This window comes from Ctenocephalides felis, unplaced genomic scaffold, assembly GCF_003426905.1.
Source record: "Ctenocephalides felis isolate EL2017-DRISC unplaced genomic scaffold, ASM342690v1 CF-g0.4_SCAFFOLD_01886, whole genome shotgun sequence".
NCBI classification, from domain to species: Eukaryota; Metazoa; Arthropoda; class Insecta; order Siphonaptera; family Pulicidae; genus Ctenocephalides; species Ctenocephalides felis.
Window position 1 is genome coordinate 148,141,904 of NW_020538040.1, and position 22,327 is coordinate 148,164,230.

At 30.1% G+C, this 22,327-nt stretch overlaps 1 protein-coding gene across 1 annotated transcript in view; it reads right to left on the reverse strand.

The window, feature by feature from the left end:
* Nucleotides 1-22,327, reverse strand: part of LOC113378583 (paired box protein Pax-6-like) — a 120,755-nt gene that overhangs the window by 7,242 nt on the left and 91,186 nt on the right. The window contains exons 5-6 of the mRNA XM_026619127.1: nucleotides 11,765-11,914; nucleotides 10,770-10,852 (exon numbers count right to left, since the gene is read on the reverse strand). Of these exons, the coding sequence (XP_026474912.1) occupies nucleotides 10,770-10,852; nucleotides 11,765-11,914 (233 nt within the window). The remainder of the gene's footprint in view (nucleotides 1-10,769; nucleotides 10,853-11,764; nucleotides 11,915-22,327) is intronic.

Below are 22,327 nucleotides of genomic sequence, written 5' to 3' on the forward strand. Positions count from 1 at the left end.
TTAGAGAATATGTGAAGATTTAATCTGATACGTTTGTCGGAATGATATGTTCATAGTAAAATCTCACTAATGTAACGTTGTTAACTGTGTCTTCAAACGAATTCATGTGATATGTGTTGCACTCCAAAATTCTGTTTAAAATCTCTATGATGCAATGCGAATTTCTATTCGAAATATCTGCATAGTATAGCAAATTTCTACAGTTGTCATGAGTTGCGCGCTCATTTCTCTGTGCTCACTGAATTGCTGAAGTACTTCGTACCACTTGGCGTAAAATGTTTTGTAATATCAGATTTAATCATATTATAAATTTAAGTTACTTAACATGAACCCTAAAGTACTGAATTTCAGAATTATTTATAATCTTTTAAATTATTATAATATGGAATAGTGATATAATTGTCTGCGCATTGCAATGTACGAGTGGAAAGGGTTAATCGCGGTTACATACTAGTTGATTATAAAAACTAAATAAAGAATAATAAAATGTATTTATTTAGACTTTTTTATGTTAGAAATATATAAAAAAGTATATCGCTTATCATTCATATTAGTGATACTTGAAAACTCTTAACTTTTCTAAAAATAATTCACTTTCCAATTGATATTTCATCCGCAAAATAAATTTGCCAGTTCCGGTAGGTGATCACGTATGAACGGGCGTTATTAACCCACGAGTAGAAATATGCGCTCAATATAATCACGCTGAATAAAACAAAACTAGAGATATATAGAATATTCAGTAAAATATGCGCGGGCACGTGAATACCGACCAAAATATATTTGTGTTCCGAAATATGCGCATAATAACGCAAATCGGCATGCGAATTTATTGCACAGAAAATAGTTTTGAAGCTATACAAGCGCTGGTAAAGAGAGATTTTTGAGTATATCGAAAACAAGAGATAACGATGAAAATTGTTAAAAAAATGCGTATTAACTTATGATAAGAAATTATCTCTTTTTTAAAATATTATAAAATTAATATACTTATTAACCAGTTAACTGTGGTTAAACGAGTATACTCGTCGTCAAATTTCAAGATATTTAGAATATAATATTTTGTGCCGTTTTACCTTAAGTTACCTTCAGTTAACTGGTTAATCTATATAATATTTATTTGATGAACATTTAGATATCTTGTTTTCTGAATTAATTTCCATAACGCGTTTTAAACAAGCAAATAGAAATTACTTATTATTAAACAGTTAAACTATTTTTTACTGTTTTTTGTAAAGGGGACAAATAGATCTAATGTCTTAATTTTAAATTTAAAGGGATTTTACGAAATAATAGCTACATTTCAATAAATTTCTTTACTGTTTACAACTTTGCCGTTTCAGTTGGTCCTTTATACCCCACACATAAGTAAGCTTTTATAGAGCTAACTTAAAAATAACAATACATCTTATAAAACAATTAAATAACGTATATTTGAATATTATATCAAGGTCTCGTAAATTAAACAACAGTGCTCACAACCAAAAAACTGACCATGAAGGAAAATACTTTTGTTATGAATTTTAAAACACTGTCGTCGTAAGAACCAAGGCGATGGCTGATTATACATCCTTTTCTCTCTACTTTCAAATATTGTTATTAAAAAATTCGTAACTTTACTTTTTCTTGAGATATTGGTGGTGGACTTTTTTACTCGCGGACTTTTAAGCTCCACTCTGCTCTATTAGATTTTCTTTTTAAATTATAATTTTACTATAATTTAATATTGGTCAAATTACGATTGTACTTGGAAATTGTAAATCTCTAAATATACTTGCATGTACATTTTACTACAAATAGTATATAAATTTACGTGAATTTAGCATTAACTTTATTTATATAAATCTGAAACGATAAGCGTAACAATTTCCTACATAAAATTCATACATAAGTAAACAGGGAAAGCTAATTGTAATAAAATAAATATTTACACATCGTCGTGCCCTTGCCCGCCTACTCGTGTAGGTAATAACCGCGAAGTCGAAGTTGCGGTTTGAATGTTGGATTTCTTTGACTTAACTAACCGAATCAACGCGCGCCCGCCCGCCCGAAAGCGTGATGCGTACCAAACCGGCGGAGATACGCGTTGAATAATAAACACGGCGCACGCATAACCCACACGTGGGGGTGGAAAATTGTAACGAATCAACGAACACATAATGTCGATGTTCAGTGGTAGCATTAGACTACGACTATGGTCAGTTTTTAAAGGTAAAATCAACTGAACAATGTTAAGTGTGTACAGAATTCAGTATAATAATAATTTATTACATATTTTTTTGTTATTGTATTTTTATACTGATTTTTTAAATATACTCCAGTACTATAGAAAGTTAGAACTATATTTTGTTCATAAATTTCGGAAATAAAAAAATGTGTAAAGTTCATGTTATTGTATTGGTATATATATAGGGTAGGGTGGGGCACAAAGGTTCAATTTTACTTTTAGCAATAATATTGTGATAATCAAACCAATTATATCACAACAAATAACAAATATCAAACAAACAACTATATGACCTTGTTCAGTAAAACTCCCAGCTAATTCATGATTATAAAAATGTGTTTTTTACTGTCCAAAAATTGTTACCTGGTTCTTTTTACCGCATAGGCGCGGTAAAATGAGACAGCCAGGAACAAAACAGGTCCAATGTCTTATTTTTAATTTTAAAGGAATTTTACGAAATAGATACAATATTCAACCAATGCTAAATATAAATTTCATGGGTAATTTTTTTATAGAGCTTTACTGTATATAACCTTGATCTGGTATTTTGTCAGAAAAATGCAACGGCAGAGTTGGAACAACTATTTATTTAATCTATCTCTTGTAAAATTGCTTTTTTTAACTTAATTTACTTTTTTATTTATATATTTTATTGTTCACACCTTTGTCAAGGTGAAGGTTCAGTTGCTTCTTTTTACCCCTACCACATGTGAGCTTTTATAAAAGTTATATTAAAAAATGTTGATTCTAACTTAAAATTAACAATACATCTCATAAAACAATTAAATAACGTATACTTAAAAATTATATTAAAGTCTCGCAAACTAAACCACAATGCTCATAACCCAAAAAACTTAACGAAAGAAAACACTTTTGTTATGGATTTTTAATCATTGTCGTTCAAAGCAACATCGTAGGATGGTGATGGCTGGTTATACATCGTTTGCCCTCTACTTTCAATGTTGTTGTTACTTTAGTCATATTTAAATTACTAACATATTTAATAATATTTTTGACGATTGTTTTACTCCCGCACATTTATTTTTTTACGCGGCTTACTTGCTTTTTCATTGAAGTGTCTTGAGTTAGACCGCCAGTCTAATGCTTCATTTATTTCTCCCGCTTGTTTTTGAGATATCGTTGGTGGACCTTTTTACCCGCGGACTATTTATCCTATATATTTTGTCCCTCTCGTTGTGGAAAATTTTAAAAAGTTGCTGCTTAAAAGCTAAAAATATTTATGAGCACTTTTGTAATACTGAATACAATTTTGTATGAAATTTAAAACTCGCCAATTTGTAAGAAAATTATGAAATAAAAAAAATCAAAAGATAGCATATATTTTTCTACCGCCGTGAAACTTGAAGCTGCTGTTTTCAAAATCGACATTTCTTTAAAACCATTCGTTTCTGTCACCCCCTGCCGACACGTATGCGAAAACTGATTACGATTGGTAGTGGTAGCAAAGAATCCAGCCATCCTCTTTTCCGATATTTATTTATCGCCGTAAATTACATAGAAAGACACCAAGTCGCGATGTTTACACCGCGAATCAGGTACCACGATGTTTCGACGTTTGCTTTTGCGGCAATCAGACCGCGTCGGTGCACGTGTGATGACTTCGCTCGATTCTTTGACCGAATAGTACTTTTTAGGAAAATTTCAATAAAAAAAACTGCTATTGGCAGTTTTATTGACGAGTAAAAATATGTTGTATGCATTGACTTATTGAATTTATATCACAGCCAATTTATATATTCATCCGCTTTCTGTTATAACATCAAATAACGTATATTGATTATGCTTTATTATATGCGAAGAAAAAGATTCCTAAATATTCAAGGAAACCACTAAAATAGTCTATTTTTTAGCTATTGATGTAAAGTAGAGCGGGGCAAAAAGGTCCACTAACAATATCTCTAAAACAACAAAAACAAGTAAATTGATTTTTTTTACTATTTACTTCTACTATTTTAAAGTATCGCCTTCATTCTTAGGCAGTCGGTATCAGGAGATAAACGGCCATATATTAATATTGACAAAAGTCACAAAAGTTTTTTTTGTTGGCATTTTTGTTTTAGTTTTGAGCTTTTTTATTTAGTTTGTGACACCTGGATATAATGTTTAAGTATACGTTATTTAATTGTTTTAAAATATAAAACTTACGTGTGGGATAAAAAGGACCAAATAAACTTTTGAACTGACAAAGGTGTAAACAATAAGAAAGTAGTCAATACAAAAGTGCATTAAGTTCAAAAAACAATTTTACACGATAAAAATAAAATGAATAGTTATTTCAACACCAGATCTCTATAGAAAAAGTGCCCATGAGATTCGCATTTCGCATTGATTATATGATTCAACTATTACCTCGTAAAATCTCTTTAAAATTAAAAACAAGACATTGGATCTATTTGCCCCCTAAAATAATTGTAATAAATAATTATTTTACTGTTTCTGAATGATTTTTTTTTACTAAAAGAGAATCATGAGGTTATGAAATTGAGATATCTGAAGATAATAAAATAGCTGTATTTAATAGAGGAATTTGGAATGGATTTATTTCATTTCAAATTTATTTCAATAATTTCTCATGGTTTATGTTTTCCCGGTATATTTCTAATATTATTGTCCCTTTTTACCTTGCCTATGGAGTAAAAAAGGACATATAACAAATTTTAGAAAAATCGTAAAAAACTTTTCTGTAATTAGTAATTAAATGGGAATTTTGCTAAACACATAGTACGATAGCTGTTTGTTTGATACGTCTCTTGTGTTTTTATGTAGTTTACTCGTGTCTTGTGTTTTTATGTTTTACTTATTTGGTTTAGCTTTAGATAGTATAATTATTTAAAGTCAAATTGGACCTTTTTGCTTTGCCTTACCCCACCGTATTTTTACATAAATGTGTGATAACATCAACGAACTTCCTTTATAAATTATAATGTTGATTAGTATATCATCACACCACCTATAAAAGATTCTGATACACAACCTACTCGTATATTTTTTGTCAATCCCGCCTGGACACAATTGCATTAAGCTAACAATCGAGAACGCTTTTCTTGTGAACTAAATTCAGAAGTCAGAACTCGTTACCCACTCTGTACATTGAGATATTTACTGATCGGAATTGCACTGACAAGTTAAGTTTGTTCTCTTTGCTTACAATTGATTGCAATTGTTAGACAATCAAAGAATGCGTCTATACACTACAGTTCTTTCTGTATTGGAATGGTTGCGAAGTTTCGCTGAATATTGCAATTGTAATACGCTAGAAATGATACCATGAATATATAAGTGGGGTACATATAATACAGATGTCGATTATTTAATTTGGCGGAAATAAAGTTTTTCTAAATAATGATAATAAATTCTGTGGTCACCAATATTATAGATAATATTCTCAATATTTTAGTAATAAATTTAGTTTGAGTCATTTTAAATTATCATGTGCAGTTGCAAACAGTGCTTGGTGTGACATCCAGTATCTGTTAATTGTCCGAAAAAAAACCTATGATAAATTTTAAAATGTTTAGTAGATTTTTTTTCAGGATTAGGATCTAATGATTTTTGATAGAGCTAACCTGTTAGAAAGTACCAAAACTTAATGATTACGGTTTTATTTTTTACAATAGCACCAATAGTAGTGTTTGTTACTTAAATAGCAATAAATCGAAAAATTTATATACGATAATTTCAATTATAATTCTGAATCAATGTTGCTCAAAAGATTTGATCCAATATCTTCTAATATTTAGCCCACTTCAAAGCACTGTGTTAATGATGATCACTGTGTTATGCAAATATTTTGGATATATTTTACGGGGGTGCTTATCACAGTGCGAATGGGGACTTCTGTTATGGCAATATTATGCAAAGGGATTATTCATTAAAAAACATATCAAATAAAATGATACATATATAATTTCATATTGAATTATATTGTAACAAGAGGAACGTTAATAAAATCGCTATTATTTCTATTGTGTTACTTAAACCGTCATGTCGCCCACATTGCAGGGGTGGCTCGCATCCCTCCTGAATTTCATCGGGTGTTTCACTGTGCATCAATAATACACATGTAATATATTCCAATGCATGTATATTATTTATGTAATATTCGATGGGCCCGCGGCTCGGTTATATGTATATTATTACCATATTTATTTGTTGTAATGCCAATGTAATTAAAATAAGTCTTTATTGAATTTCCATGAATGAGTGTTTTATGTGAATTTTAATAATGAGAATAGACCAATGTTATTATAAAGCATTAAATTTCAATTGTTTTTATTCAATAATAAGCTATTTAAAATATTTATTATCTATTGTTATGCTGTCGCCAAAATAGGCCAATAAAATATGCAGTAAAAAGCTGCTTGCAAAGTATTGAATATAAATATTATTGTGATATATGCCAAATTCAAACCTTAATCTAACAACGGCGATTTGTATTTTGCTGAGAGAGCAAATAGAGCAATAAGATATGAATTAATTTTGTACACCGCTACATCCATTCAATTGATCAATGTTTTATTTTTAAATATTACAGTGAACGAAGTATTACTATGTATTCGATTTTAATTTACGCAATTAATAAGTGACAAATGAGGAACCATTTAAGTATCTGAATAGGATTTTTTATACGAGAATTACTACTATTTTCAATCTAATTTCATTTATAATTTAAATATTCTTGGTAAATATTATATGTTGGTTAAATATTGTTTTAGCTTAAATACGCGTTACCCATGTTCAAAGTCACTCAGAATTTGAGTGGTAACGTTCATGATTATGTAACGTACAATAAAGCGTTTAGAGGTGAAATTTCTTTATGTTTGAGACTTTTCATCAAATAATAAACTATAAACTATTTTTAGAACAAAAGATTTTGAAGTCATATCAAAGTTTATATTTATTCAATTAGCGATAGTAGATAATCAAGACGCATTGGGCGTATTTTTAGATGGCTAAGGCTGGTTTTAGAACGGTTAACATATCCATATTTCGAATATATTAGTATTAGAATTTATCTCATAAAGCTGATATATCATTCAAATAAATGCAGTAATATCTGTAAGGCCTATTTTACTTGGTAACAGATTAAAATAAAATAGCATAAACTTCTTTTGACAAATAGTTGCAACGACAGACAGTTGCTTCAAAATTGGCTTTCCGATTTATACATCCGAAACTTCAACTCTCAAAATCTTCTTAATGGCTTATAATAATTCAAAGTACTGGTTCTCATAAAGAAAAAAATAATAATTAATAAAGGCAATAACAATCTAAACATTAATTAATTATATGAGTTAGCGAATTGTCACCAATTGCCAATATGGTCATTCGTCTAATGTGCGCTGCGCAACATATAATATACACACTCCATTTAAGATCAGTCAGAAGCAATGACTTTAAGGGTGACCAACAGTTTCGGGCTTTAACTATTTAGATCGTTCGATTCCGAAACTGCGTGTACCTAACAGACGTAATAAAATTAACTGCTAACAAATCCCCCCAAACAATAAACGATACTACCAGCCGTAGTATGGATGACAAATTTGATATCGTGTCCAAATGTTATAGACTAGTTCAGAATCAGTAATAAATTCTAATACCACGTTTCTTAAAGAAGTATTAAAATCCATTGCTTAATTAAAACATTGAAACCATCGAAGTTCTTTCATTTGTGTTGAGTCGTATAGGCAATTAGAGTACGGTTTAGATTACCACGATTTTAAATTAATAAGCAATCTCTTATAACCACAGACGGAAATGTAAGATATGATGTACAGGGAATAATAATGATATCCTGCTTTTATTATAAATTATGCAAAAGCAAATAAAAATCTTCGTAACAACTCACACGGAATTAAAATGGTTCAACGTGGAATGTTGTCAGCAATACTTGTTGAAAAAGACTTAAAATTTTACAGAACGAACGGATAAAGACAATAGAACATGAACTGGAGAATAATTTGGAGTTTGACATCAATATGACCACGATTTGAAATTCATAAGAAATTTTGGACAATTAAATAAAGTCTTATAACCACAAACGTAAAAGTAATATATGATGTAAAGGAAATAATAATGATATCCAACTTTTATTATAAATTATGCAAAAGCAAATAAAAATCTTCGTGGCAACTCATACGGAATTAAAATGGTTCAATTCGGAATGTTGTCAACAAAACGGATAAAGACAATAGAGCATGAACTTGAGAATAATTTGGAATTTAACATCAATATTTCTTTTGTTGTTCCAAATAAAATCCGAGAAATGCTCCGAAAAATACTTCGTGGATTCAATTATAGTCAAACTTTTGTAAACTGAGATGGAAAAGTTTTACCAATTGAGCTACCTTTTTACTGATTGAGCTACCGAATACCGCATGTATTGCGTGCGGTCTATTTTTCAGAATTTCAATTAATTTTCATAATCATACTAATTATCTCAAAATCCTATAATATTTTAAGGTGTTTGGTTTGGCTATCAACTGTATCACCATGCAAAGTTTCATCAAAATCCTAGAAAAGTGAACCTAAGATTCTCCATGTTAGATTAATGTAATTTAGATAAAACTTATTACAAAGTAGTGCAAATAAAATCATAGTTCGACGTTTTGAAGCAAGAAATTGGTAGAATTTTTAGCGCAGAACACAGTGATATCTATTTTCCGAATTGGTTGTTTTGAGCTGGAGAAATGATTGTCATTAAATGTTTTTTTAACTCTATGCAGGGCAATGTTTTTTTGAAATTCCTATTTATACCATCTATAAATTTTATAAATGGCTATATGTAAAAATACAACCAAAAGTCCGTAATAGGTTGTATGGTCGTGGGAAATATGCAAAAAATGTGTGTAATGCATAAAAAATATACACAGATATATTTATATAGAAAAATAAAGAAATAGAAAATAAACAAAGTCATTCACCCATCAGTTACATAAATATTATCTTCATTTCCCTAAATCTACTTCCCTAAAATCCATAATTTCTTGTTGTGATTGTGCGATGTGTACCGTTTTGCCAATAATTGCGTGTGCGCGTACACATGTGTGTAACTTACTAATTAAAATTAGACGAACGCGTTGGAATACGTCGCACGATATGCCTACGAATTTACATATTTGTCGGTTCTTAATTAGTCGACCTAGGGTGTAAACAAACTCACCATTGTCGTCAGAGAGAATATCGAAATTCGGGAACGCTGGCAAAATGATATACCGCTGATGACAACTAAAATGAAAATGTCAACGAAAATATATCGCTGTGTATAATAAATCCTGTCTGCCAGGTTTGATTTACGTGTTGCTATTTCTGTAGATCAACAATATAGCCTTTTGCCCTTTTGATAATTGTCAAAAGTGATGGGTTATTTTTTATGATTAAACTGATATTTGTAACATATCAGTTTTAATTCATTTTCAAGCATTAAATTATTTATTATTTCTTAATGACTTTGGCATTTAACAGACATCTATACTGACATATATTTAATTTCTACGCATGTTTTAATGTGGTACCAAATCAAGTAAATTTACTATATCGCATATCCCATGTATATAACTTTTATGTAAAATCGTAATTATTAATGACAAAAAATAATTTCATTTAATATTTGAATGAGGTATTAAGAGATTTCAAAGTATCACTATTTATTTCACGAATAAATGTAACAATATTTATATTCTGTCTGTTCTATATTTTAGCTGGAAGAAATTATTTGGATGGCATGTTAATCGTTCATGGACTAGGTTTTCCACAAACTGAAACTGCTAAAACTAGCAGGTATGTATAAAAAATTATTTTCTCACAAATAAGGAATTTGAATTCATCTTTATAATTATATTGGTAGTGGACGAGTGAAAACAAGATATATTTTAAAACTAAATTATTGGTGGTCTACAATATTTAAATAAATAATGATAGTTTAGCTTCTCTAAGCCTAAATTAAATAAAAAATAAGATTATTTATGAGTTTTATAGTTTTGAACGCAATTTGAATTTATTATACTGAAGTCAATTGAATGAGAAAAATTTAAAGAGCTTATTTTGGAACTTTAAACACATAGTCGAAGTTAGAGATCTCGCCATATTTATGCCAAAAATTAACATTCCGATAAATTATTTTATAAATATTTGCAAAAGCATAATGTTGCATTTTGATGCTATTTATTATTTTAAAATTGTATTAAATATTTCATTTCTATGAATATTATGTGAAATTAGACACTAAAATAAAATACCTTCAAAATAGAGCATTACAAGCAAAAAAATCTAACGAAAGTTGCACGTGCAAAGACCCGAGAAAGAAAACCCATTAAGTTACAAAATCTAATGCATCATTTTCACAGTAAGCCAATATTTATAGAATCTATTCAAGTTGTGGCAGCCAATTTTTTTTAGGTATTCTTTGTTTATTCTTTTGTGAATGGGTGTTTTTTCTTAACTTAGAAACGAAACTTAGTTAGCTAAAATAAAGCAAAGAACGCAAGTAGTAGCGGTCATACAAGCATCCAGTAACAGTTACCTGGATACGTGCCTCAGGCAATCCTATTTTCTCCGCCAGTCTCTCGCGCGCGAACACGTCAGGATAATGCGTCCTCTCGAATTCTGAAATAGATAAAAAAAATATTCTAAATACTCCCTATTTCTATATATACATTAACCAGAAAAATAGTCAATAATACGTTGCTATTTTTATTTTAAAAGTAAAAAAAAAGTAAAAGTTGAATTTAGGGACCGATTCTGCCGCATAACAGATCAATGTTATGGCAAAGCTATGTTATGATGAACTTTCCATACAAATTCGTTCTTAATATTGTCAAAAACTATGTGGTTGCTGTGCAGACAGGCGATTTTCTCTGGTTGTTAGATAGAAAACATAATCTAGAAACTGCACAAATGTAAAAAAACATGTTTGATAACAGGGTCTTTCTGACTCACAAGGTTGTCAGGTTCATAACATACGAGTGACGTTGCAGTTTATGTGTAAGAACCTGAATGCACAGCAAATATATGACATTTTGACAGTATTCAATATGATTCAGTAGCATAATACATGGAAGTTGGAGCATCACATGGCTTTAAAACTTAAAATCCTTCTAAAAAAAAATAATCAAATATTATCAAAAATTATGCCATTCATACATTATGCAAAAGCTGGGATATTAATATTTGTAAATGAGATCAAAGGTCTGAATTGAATTGGAAAATCAGAATAAAAATCTGTCAATAGAAGTCGTTTCGATGTGAGTAGTCTTCCTGACATATTTTTTAAATTTCTTGTATTATTGTACACATTTTTTGCTTAAAATATCTTTAACTTTGATTTCCCAAATTTGTCATTTGCTGCTTGGCATTCAGCAAACATTGTCAGCAATGCGAATAGATTTTTTTAATCACTTAAACTTTAAATATCATTCACAACGCTCAAAACAATTCAAACACGAGAAATAGAGATTATTATATTAAATTAAGAGTCATTTATTACTGAGTTAATTAAAAAGTTGTCTTTTCATTTACCTTTCTCCAGGCTGTCGATTTGTTCGTTCGTGAAGGACGTGCGATTCCGTTGCAATTTTCTTTTCAGCCGCAATCGCATTTGTGAATCTTCATCACCTGATGAATTGTGTTCTGAATTTCCGTCGGACGTGCTTTCTAATGACATCTCTGCTGTAACAATTGGAAAAATACAAAACATCATTACATCATTATTGTAAAGATAAGTGGATTAGATATAAAGTTATAGGTAGATAAACATAATATTCAGTAGGAGAGACTGGGTATGATTGTGCCAGGGTACGGTAGTGACAGTCGTCATAACAGTTGTCAGTCGTCATTACTACACTGATTTTGAGATAGGGTCCAAAGTGAGAAATTTGAAGTATAATTGTTCGAATAAGTTAGCATTAATTGCTTTCAGTCAGTGCCTTATATTACATTATTACAGCCAGAGCCGGATTTAGAAATTTGGCGCCCCGGGGCACTGACAAAAATGCCGCCCCATCCCTGAAATTTTACGAACTTTCGAACTTTTTTTTAAAGCAATCGCGCTGCTTCAGCTGCGTAGGGACAAAATATAGAAGCGCGTAAGCGCTGCGTCGCGGTCTAACGGATAAACAATGTTACAGAACGCATATAAATGTAAACAAAATGTATACTTATTATTATAATATCTTTAAAATATCTGATAATTTAATGTGCATATGTCTTATGATCACTTTTGCCCGCCAAATGTTTCTTTTTCAAATTTTTTTATTGGATCATCGAAACCGCTAAACCTGCCCCGCCTCACAAATTTAAGCAGTTAATTATTCTGTAAATTTTTTTGAATGATATTGGACTATTTTTTCTCAAAAACTGAATTATCATTTTTGGCATTTAGCCCGTATCTTCAAAACAGTTGGACCTGCCTTGGCCAATAACTAATCAGCACGTCTCCTTATCAATAGTTCTCGAGTATCAATAGTGTTCTCGAAATCGACTTGAATAATTAAAAAATATTAGATTTATATTAATGGGGAGACGTGCTGATTAGCTTTTGGCACAGGCATTTACGAAAAATTGTAATTGAGTTTCGATATTTCTTCTCTGAAACAGCTACACAGCGCAACTGCTTTGCAAAAAGTTCATCAATTTTCAATTTTCGAAAAATTTCAAAATACAAAAAATGTGCTATAAAGTCTTTTTTTTCATTTTTGAAAAAAATTTAAAGCTCTTTATAAAATGTAATTTTCAGTACGGGATGTTTTAGTAATTTGTCTTAAGCCACAATGCTATGAGTCACTAGTTTAAATTTTTTTTCTACGCTATAAGCTTGGAAGTGCACAAATTCGAACTGAAAAACATATTTTTGTTAAACTTACAGCTTGTTTATGGAAATTTATATTAGCCAAGTTGCCAAATTTGATAACTTATTAACCAATTTGATAATATACGTTCGGAGAGGGAAGCAAGGCAAAATAATAAATTTTAGTTATCGGTTAATTCAACCCAAATTTTGCATTGCAATCGTATTATGTTTTGTTAATTATATTTCTTGAAATAAAAAATGTTGTTAAAAAAAAGTTGATTATATTGTATAGAATTTTTTTCTCACTATCGAAATTTTGCCGCCCCCCAAAATTTGCCGCCCTGGGCAGTAGCCCCGATTGCCGCTACTGTAAATCCAGCACTGATTACAGCCCTAATAACTCATTTTGAACATCACAACACCTACTCATTAGTAAAATTTTAATTTTTTTTAAATACTTTTTTATTTTTCATGTTGATTTAGAAATGCCTATTTATATATATATTTATTATAGATCAGCTGCAATGCATTTTTTTCTTTTAAGCCAAATTATATTAGTTTTGAATATATGAATTGTTTCTCTAGACTCTAGAGTCTAGAGGTTGCACACCTATTTTCATTCAATTTGAACTGCTTTTTTTAAAGCAAGTTGGAATTAGTGAGTATTAATATCGTTATATTTTATAGTAGCAATTTTCGTCTTACTCAATACTGAGAAAATTGCGTCGCATTTTGCACGTTAAATTTTCTGCCAGAATAACGTCGGCAACGTTGATTGATGGAGTGATACATGACTGGGTCGATTTAACACGTCACGAACATGCATGCGAAACCGATTCGATTCTCTAATTACACTTTCGAGTACAGAAGATAATAGAAAAATATTACTATATATTATAATTATTAATATTAATTTTTGTATGATTTATCAAAAATATGTACCAATTACTTGCCATACATGACAGATTATCTAACCATGAGTGCTGGCCGAACAACTTAGGTAAAACTTTTATTGGTCATTAGCATTTTTTACTTTTCTGTTGTGAGTTTGATCTAACAACTTTTTTGCTATTAGCAGGATATTTGGTCAGTCTGTTTTAAAACTTCTGGCTTGTGTTATTTTGCGACTTTCAGATCTCTACATCCACTCTTTGCTTTAATAATCGATATACCATACCCACTTATTCAATCGGTCCTTGTATACAATACAAAATATACATGAATCATTGAACGTCGATTACATAATGATGTAATGCCTCGGACTCCGTGACGAATTACATTTTGAAAAAGCGGTAATAACGAAACTTGTCCGACAAACATATGAGCAATTCTGTGACCTGACATGACAAAGCCAGTTAATTCAGGCAATTCAATAAGTTTTCTGTGTATTTGATCTTTTGTCAAGTAGTCGCGTCGAAAGTATCAGCCGTAAAGGTTATATTTATGGGGGTAGTTTAGATATTACATACATTACATCTCATTCTATACTAAAACAGTTATTGCAATTATTTGATAAAAACCTGTAATTCAATATATATCATATAATTAACCAGGCAATTCTCATTGAACTGTGCGCACAGTTTTGTGTCGTCAGAATCATGGTAAAATGCCACCTATAACTATTTTTATTATACTAGTCTAAAATAATCTAAGCATCTTGAAATTTCAAAAAAACGTTTTCTTTTATTTTATTCCAAAACATTGTATGTATAATTCTATTGAACAATGACTTTGCGCGCTCTGTATTTTCTGGTTGAAATTAACCTTGTAAAAACACTTTAGGAAAATATCCACTGTATAGAAGTGGGTAGTATTTGGTCTCTGTATGTTTTTGTTCTTATAAAAGATTAACGCTTTCAAAATAGTCTACAGATATATATATATATATATATATATATATATATATATATATATATATATATATATATATAAAGCGGCGCGCGCCCCGTGACATGCTACAGGATTCGATGATCATTGATGTGTGTTGTTCTATTGCGAAGGGCGAAAGCGCATTATGAGGGGGAATTGAGTTTATTTACAGATATATTTTGTATTTCGCAGTATAGAAACAAACATTCAACTTCTGTTGACACGACAAGTTGATATGGAAAACAAACAACATACCATGTAACTTGTACAATTCTATGCAACTGATTGCACTAGCAGGAAATTTCAAGACCCATGAGAGCAAAATAAGAGAAATGCATGTTTTTATTATTATTTTGAACAGCAATCAGAACTTAAGAGACCTATAAGCTTTTGGGCTGATTTGATCCAATACTAGTCGATTCTACAAATGGTAAGCCAAACAGTTGTCCCACCTCTGTGTGATGAATTATTATTACAATTTATGTAAACGGTCGAATATTCATTGATGCAGCAATGCTGGATCAGAGCTATTTTCACATGGAAACATATTTTTGTCTATATTTGCAAGTGAAAACCGTTCATTACTGCTTGACATCAGGCTGCCCGAAGCGGGTTCGAACTTGGCACATCTGATTCAGGTCCAGTCGTTCTAGTCACTTATCTACCAGCGAGTCCAGAAATGCAGATAAAGTTAAAAATTGTTTATTCTGAAATTTCAACTTCCGAGGTACAAAATTGTTTTGTAACAAAGTAGATTTTTCTTACATAATATAAATCAGTAAAGTCAAGACAAATTTTTAGTATTAGAATGTTATATGCCTATCTTCAATCGTACATTAAATTGCGATAAATAACAATATAGCGATTGCCAAAATAGTTCAAAATAAAGCATTTATCGTAAATATACTTTCCCAATCCTATCTTATCCGCAAGAGCTTCATCCAATCTCATTTCTTCATGATGTATACAAACATAAAATGATATGTGCCTAATATTTTTCGGTCAATTGATTTCAAACGATTTTTGTCTATGTTGGCAATAACACATTCTCACCATGATATTCTAGCACGAAAACAGAAACTCATCAACAATTTTTCACCCGTCATTTCGCATATTATCAGTGGCCAAAAACAGAATTCTGAACACACATATGAAGAAACTTTCATTTCCAAATTCCGATGATTGTAATCATAAGTAATCTAATATTTCATGTCACGCCTATTGAGAACGTAGATTTAGCTAATAAAGTTTGAATAGTTATTGTCGTAGAGGTTGTTATTAATTTTATTAAGAATTCTGGCCAAGGAAAAAACTACGAGTTAGAAAAGTTTTATACTTTGATTGTAGTCTTTTTAATACTTTATTTTTTATAACAAATTTCAATCAATATTTTCATTCCTACTTTTTCATCCCATCATCTTCATGCATCGGCAACCTCGTGCAACAGACAGTATTATCTTAAAAATGGGTTTTAAACTTTAATAATTTTGTCTGATATAATTATTTTTTTTCGACTTTTCTTTTTCGTTACGGTTGTCATATTATTTGCTTCATAGTTTTCTAACACTACTTTTCAAACGCAACTTTTCGCAGCATGCTCTTGGAGCTATTTGATATTATTTTTAAAGATGCAAATAAAGAAAGTACGACGGAATTTGCGGAGCACCTTTATCGTTAAAAGCTTCTAAAGGGAACATGTTTTTCCTTGGCATACATTTTATAAGAATAATTAATGGCAAGCTTTATCTAATAAAATTCGAACAAATAGCCATGCATGAAACATTATGTAACCAAATGAAGCTGTTTAATTTATTATTTTATATATCATAGTTTTCAAATATATATTTAACTACCATAAATTTATAAGATTTTCACTACAGTTACAAATGTACATGAGGTCTATATCACTCGGTATACCAACACAGCCTCCGGCAAGAGTTTTGTTGATATGCACTATTCCATACACCCCGGGCTATATAATCAATAGTTGACGATTCATAATATTGGATCATCAGAGCTCATGCTTGACTGATTTTAAGACCTATTCCATAATAGAGCTCGTTAGAATGACTCTAATTAATTTGGTTATAGCCAAATTGCGTTGCGTTCACCCTATGCAGGGGACTTCCGATACGACGGATTCGTTTGATGAGAGGGTCGTCAGTCCCGACAACGTTCAGTTGACAAAAACTTCAGAAAAAGGATTTCGATGACCCTCTTACCTTCAACTACTCGTTAATTTAAAATCATGAAAAGGGACTTTAGATTCAAGACTGACAAAAGTCCGTCAGATATGTCAAATATATAATTGATAAAGAAATATAAAAGGTCGAGTAAATAGATAGTCGATTAATTAACAAATTTAAATTATCAGGTATTAAACAAAGACTAATATGAGTAAATGCTTATATTTTTAGAAAAATCTAGAATTATTCATCAACATTTTTCATATTACTTGAAATTACAGAATTGTGCACGTAATTGATACAGGAACAGCTTATATCTAACTTGTGTCCAGCTTTATAAGGTGAGCTTTATAAAGGTCGAAATTGATTTGCAACTATACTGACTAAACCAAATGAACTACATCACAACACATAACACGTACTAAACGAACAACTATCGTACTATGTTCAGTAAAATTCACAGTTAGTTCCTAATTAAAGAAACATAATTTTTCACTATTTCTCTAAAATTTGTCATCTGAGGGCAAACAGGGACAAACACGTCCAATGTCTTATTTTTAATTTTGAAGGAATTTTCGGAACAAAAGTTAAATTATTTAACCAATGCGAAATACAAACTTTTTGGCACTTTTTTCACAAAATCACGGTGTATATAACTTTGATCTGGCTTTTTATCAGTAATATTCATCAGCAGAATTGGAATAACTGTTAATTTAATTTATCTCGTGTAAAGTTGTTTTTTTTTTGAACATTTTATCAAAAATATTCATCAGCAGAATTGAAATAACTATTAATTTAATTTATCTCGTGTAAAATTGCTTTTTTGAACTGAATTTACTTTTATATTTGCTATATTTTGAATGTTTTTAATTTTAATTTTAAAGAAATTTCTGGAATAAAAGTTAAAGTATTTAACCAATGCGAAATACAAACTTTTGGGCACTTTTTTACAAAGATCATGCTGTATATAACCTTAATCTGGAATTTTATCAGCAATATTTCTCAGAAGAGTTGGAATAACTATTAATTTAATTTAACTCGTGTAAAATTGCTTTTAAACATTTTATCAGAAATATTCATAAGCAGAGGTGAAATAACTATTAATTTAATTTATCTCGTGTAAAATTGCTTTTTTGAACTGAATTTACTATATTTTGATAGTTTTTAATTTTAATTTTAAAGAAATTTCTGAAATAAAAGTTAAAGTATTTAACCAATGCGAGAAGATCATGCTGTATATAACCTTAATCTGGAATTTTATCAGCAATATTTCTCAGAAGAGTTGGAATAACTATTAATTTAATTTAACTCGTGTAAAATTGCTTTTGAACATTTTATCAGAAATATTCATAAGCAGAGTTGAAATAACTATTAATTTAATTTATCTCGTGTAAAATTGCTTTTTTGAACTGAATTTACTATATTTTGATAGTTTTTAATTTTAATTTTAAAGGAATTTTAGGAATAAGAGTTAAATTATTTAACCAATGCAAAATGAAAATTTTTGGGCACTTTTTTAGAAATCGCGCTCTATATAACCTTGATCAGAAATTTTCAGAAACTTTATCAGAAATAGTAATCAGCAGAGTTGGAATAACTATTAATTTAATTTATCTCGTGTAAAATAGCTTTTTTGAACTGAATTTACTTTTATATTTGCTCTATTTTGATTGTTTTTAATTTTAATTTTAAAGGAATTTCCGGAATGAAAGTTAAAATATTTAACCAATGCGAAATTCAAGCTTTTGGGCACTTTTTTTACAAATACCATGCTGCATATAACCTTGATCTGGTATTTTTTCAGAAATATTCATCAGCAGAGTTGGAATAACTATTAATTTAATTTATCTCGTGTAAAATTGCTTTTTTGAACTGAATTTACTTTTATATTTGCTATATTTGATTGTTTACACCATTGTCAGTGCAACAGAACCTTTACATTAGTTGGTCCTTTCTACCCCACCCACATGTTGCTCTTGTAGAGGTTATATAAAAAAAATAGTCGAGTCTAACTTGAAAATAACGATACATATTATAAAACAATTAAATAACGTATACTTAAAAATTATATCATAAACTAAATAAAAGTAAAAGTATCATAAACTAAATAAAAAAGCAAAACCAAAACATCTACCAACGAGAAGGAACTTTTGTTATGAATGTCGTAGGAATTGAGGTGATAGCTGGTTACACATCTTTTGTCTTCTACGATGAAATATTATTGTGGACCTTTTTACCCTACATTGTGTCACATATTTACGCGCATATCTTTATTATTATTTTACATATTATTTGCAATTACAGAAATAAAAAAATATTTTTATAGGGTATGGACCCTATTCTACTACCCCTGGGCGGGCAGCAATTTAAGCTAATATATAACTCTAAGCGATACACCGCGACGCGTTTACCAAACGCAGCGGGAATAAAATTGGACAGACCTCATTACGTTTGCACTTCTGAACTATTGGACAATTATTGAAGGTTTGTGAGTGAACATGATACTGCCTAATAACGATCGAGTGGGCAATTCGACATACTTGAAACGAGGCGAAGATTAATAGGTTCGAGTTATGAAGTGAAAGATAATAAAGCTTGCAGTGACATTGGTAATGTAATTATTCAGAATCAGTATAGTATCGATAGGGATAAAGAAAAATTTTACAAATACTGGTAATTTTTTGTTAATAGGCAGTATGATTTTTGTGGTATCACCGTGGAATTGCAATGTTAGATATACTACTACATTATTTTATAAAATAAATCCATTTTTTTAGTTTTTTCAAACATAAAATAATTTTAAGGTACTAATGTGGAATGTGTCATCTTATTAGAGTTACAGCTAATTACAGTTATTTTATCACATATATTTACAACCGTCTACTGGACATCAAGTAATTTTTTTGGCTTTTATTAAGAAATAGAAAGTTATCTGCAAGTAAATTTTTATGAAATGATGCGAATGATGTTTTTGTGGTCAATATTCTGATTTTGAAATTTTAGAAAAGATTAATTTAAAGTATTTGCTTTTATGACAGCATCGAAAATCGTATATTAGGCATAGGTACCATATCAAAAATCGTTAATTTTGTATGGGTTAAAAAAATAAGAAAATAAAAAAAATTAGATTAAGTTACTGCAGCCTATGATTTGAGAACAAACTGCTGCACAATTTCAATATGAACCTGTAAAATTTGGTGTATAATCGATCCAGATAGCACATTATGGGCCCACCGATATCCGGTAATATAGTTGCTTTGTGTGCCGCCGTCTTCAACGTGTTAAAAGATAACAATAAAAAGTATTAGAAGAAATAGAAATTCGAAATATACCTAATGAAGAAAATATGAAAATAGAAAAATATTCTTGAGTTTGAATAATTTTTTTTACCATAGAAATAAAAGATGGGCAGAAATGTTTGAAATCTAGTTTTGGATAAAAGTATAGAAATTTCGACTAGAAATAATAGAGTTTGCGAGTAAATATTCATCTGATATTTTCTGTATGCAACATATGTACTTAAGCAAGAAATGACTTTATTTTATACGGAGGGCAAAGATAATAATGACTATTATGTGATGTAAAACATTAACAGTGTTTATCTGCGAAATATTTGTGATGTCATCTGAATCACGCTATTGACAGAGGAACAAAGCAACGATAACAACAATATTCTTAAATGTTGAGTACGGAGCCCCCAAAAACATGAAAGTAAATCATGATTTTTGATAATAACATCGATACGGAACTCTTCTTACAGTTCATTTGATGCTTAATTGTACTTTTTAGTTGCTGCGCAGTGTTTGCGCTCTTGTGCGCCTAAGTACCGAGTCGGCCGGTCGAATACACGCGCGCACAATAATTTATAACATGTGTATATCCGCATGTAATGTTGTCGTGTATACTAACGTGGAGTTCTGTTCCAACACAATGGGCGCACTGTGTTCTGATCTGGCGGTTTGGGGCACCTATATCTGTTCGCAATAATAGGGTATAGAATTAATCCCGTGTCAAACGCAGATATCGAAATCTCACAACAAATAGCTCAGCACCGCTGTAGACCGACCAACTTCGATATCGTGCTTTAGACGTGTTTATTACATACAAATACGCATTATATATCTATATTATATACTCTCACATACACTTACAGATAATGAGCTATATATATATATATATATATATATATATATATATATATATATCTGATTGCTTACATGTCTAATTCTGAGCTTAACTGAGTTAATTGTTATTGCTAAGTAATAGTCTCTATAATTTAATCTTTGATAGTAATCAAGTATCATGAATCAATTACAGTAACAACGCCATAATTATTACTTGGTTTCTTTCATATTGCTAGGTTTCTAAAGTTCAGTGCTAGAATGATTTAAAATTCTAGAGATAAAATAGTTGTGTTAGTTAGCTGACTTTTTTTTTGAGAAAATACATACTGTCAAAAACCTATGTCTTTGCTATTCAATCGAGCGTTTTACGTATAAAACTTAACCGCCAAATTGCACAAAAGTCAGAATATCCCTTTCCATTCGGATGCCGCCACTCCGGCGGCAAAATTCATATAAATCTCGGAGTTTGCGAGTGGAAAGGGTTAACTTTAGTAATGCTTTACGCATGTGTTATCTAAGTGGCATCAGAAAATTGCACTTGATATGACATTGTTATTTGACATTAATCCTGTCGTTTCTAAAATTTTGTAAAATATGAGTATAACGAATTCGTAACACAAGTTTGAAATTTTGAGAAAAAATAATTGAGGTTGCAAGTAAATATTCGTGATATTTTCTATGTTTGATTTATATAACATAGCAACAATTGTCCCCATTTTATGTGAAAAGCAATGAAAATAGTGTTATAGTGTCACGCTGAAAGAAGCTCATATTTGAAAATAAACATATAGTATAAATTGATAACTAATTTGTAGTTAGATGAGTTGACTTTGGATAGAAGGATTATAATTTAATGTTTTATGTTTCATGGTATTCTCATGTTTTAGACTACATTTCATCACGTCGGGGTCACCAATGTTGGAATATATTTATTAAAACTTAAGTTTATAGAAATGTATAAAATAATATTCAAAATCCAATCAATTATAAATTACTAGATGGCTCTATTGTTTTTATGATCTACGTTCAAAGTCAACTCGTCTGGCTACAAAATAATAATAGATGCTAAAATTATTAACAGATTATCTGAAAAGATTTGTAATGCCCGACCAAT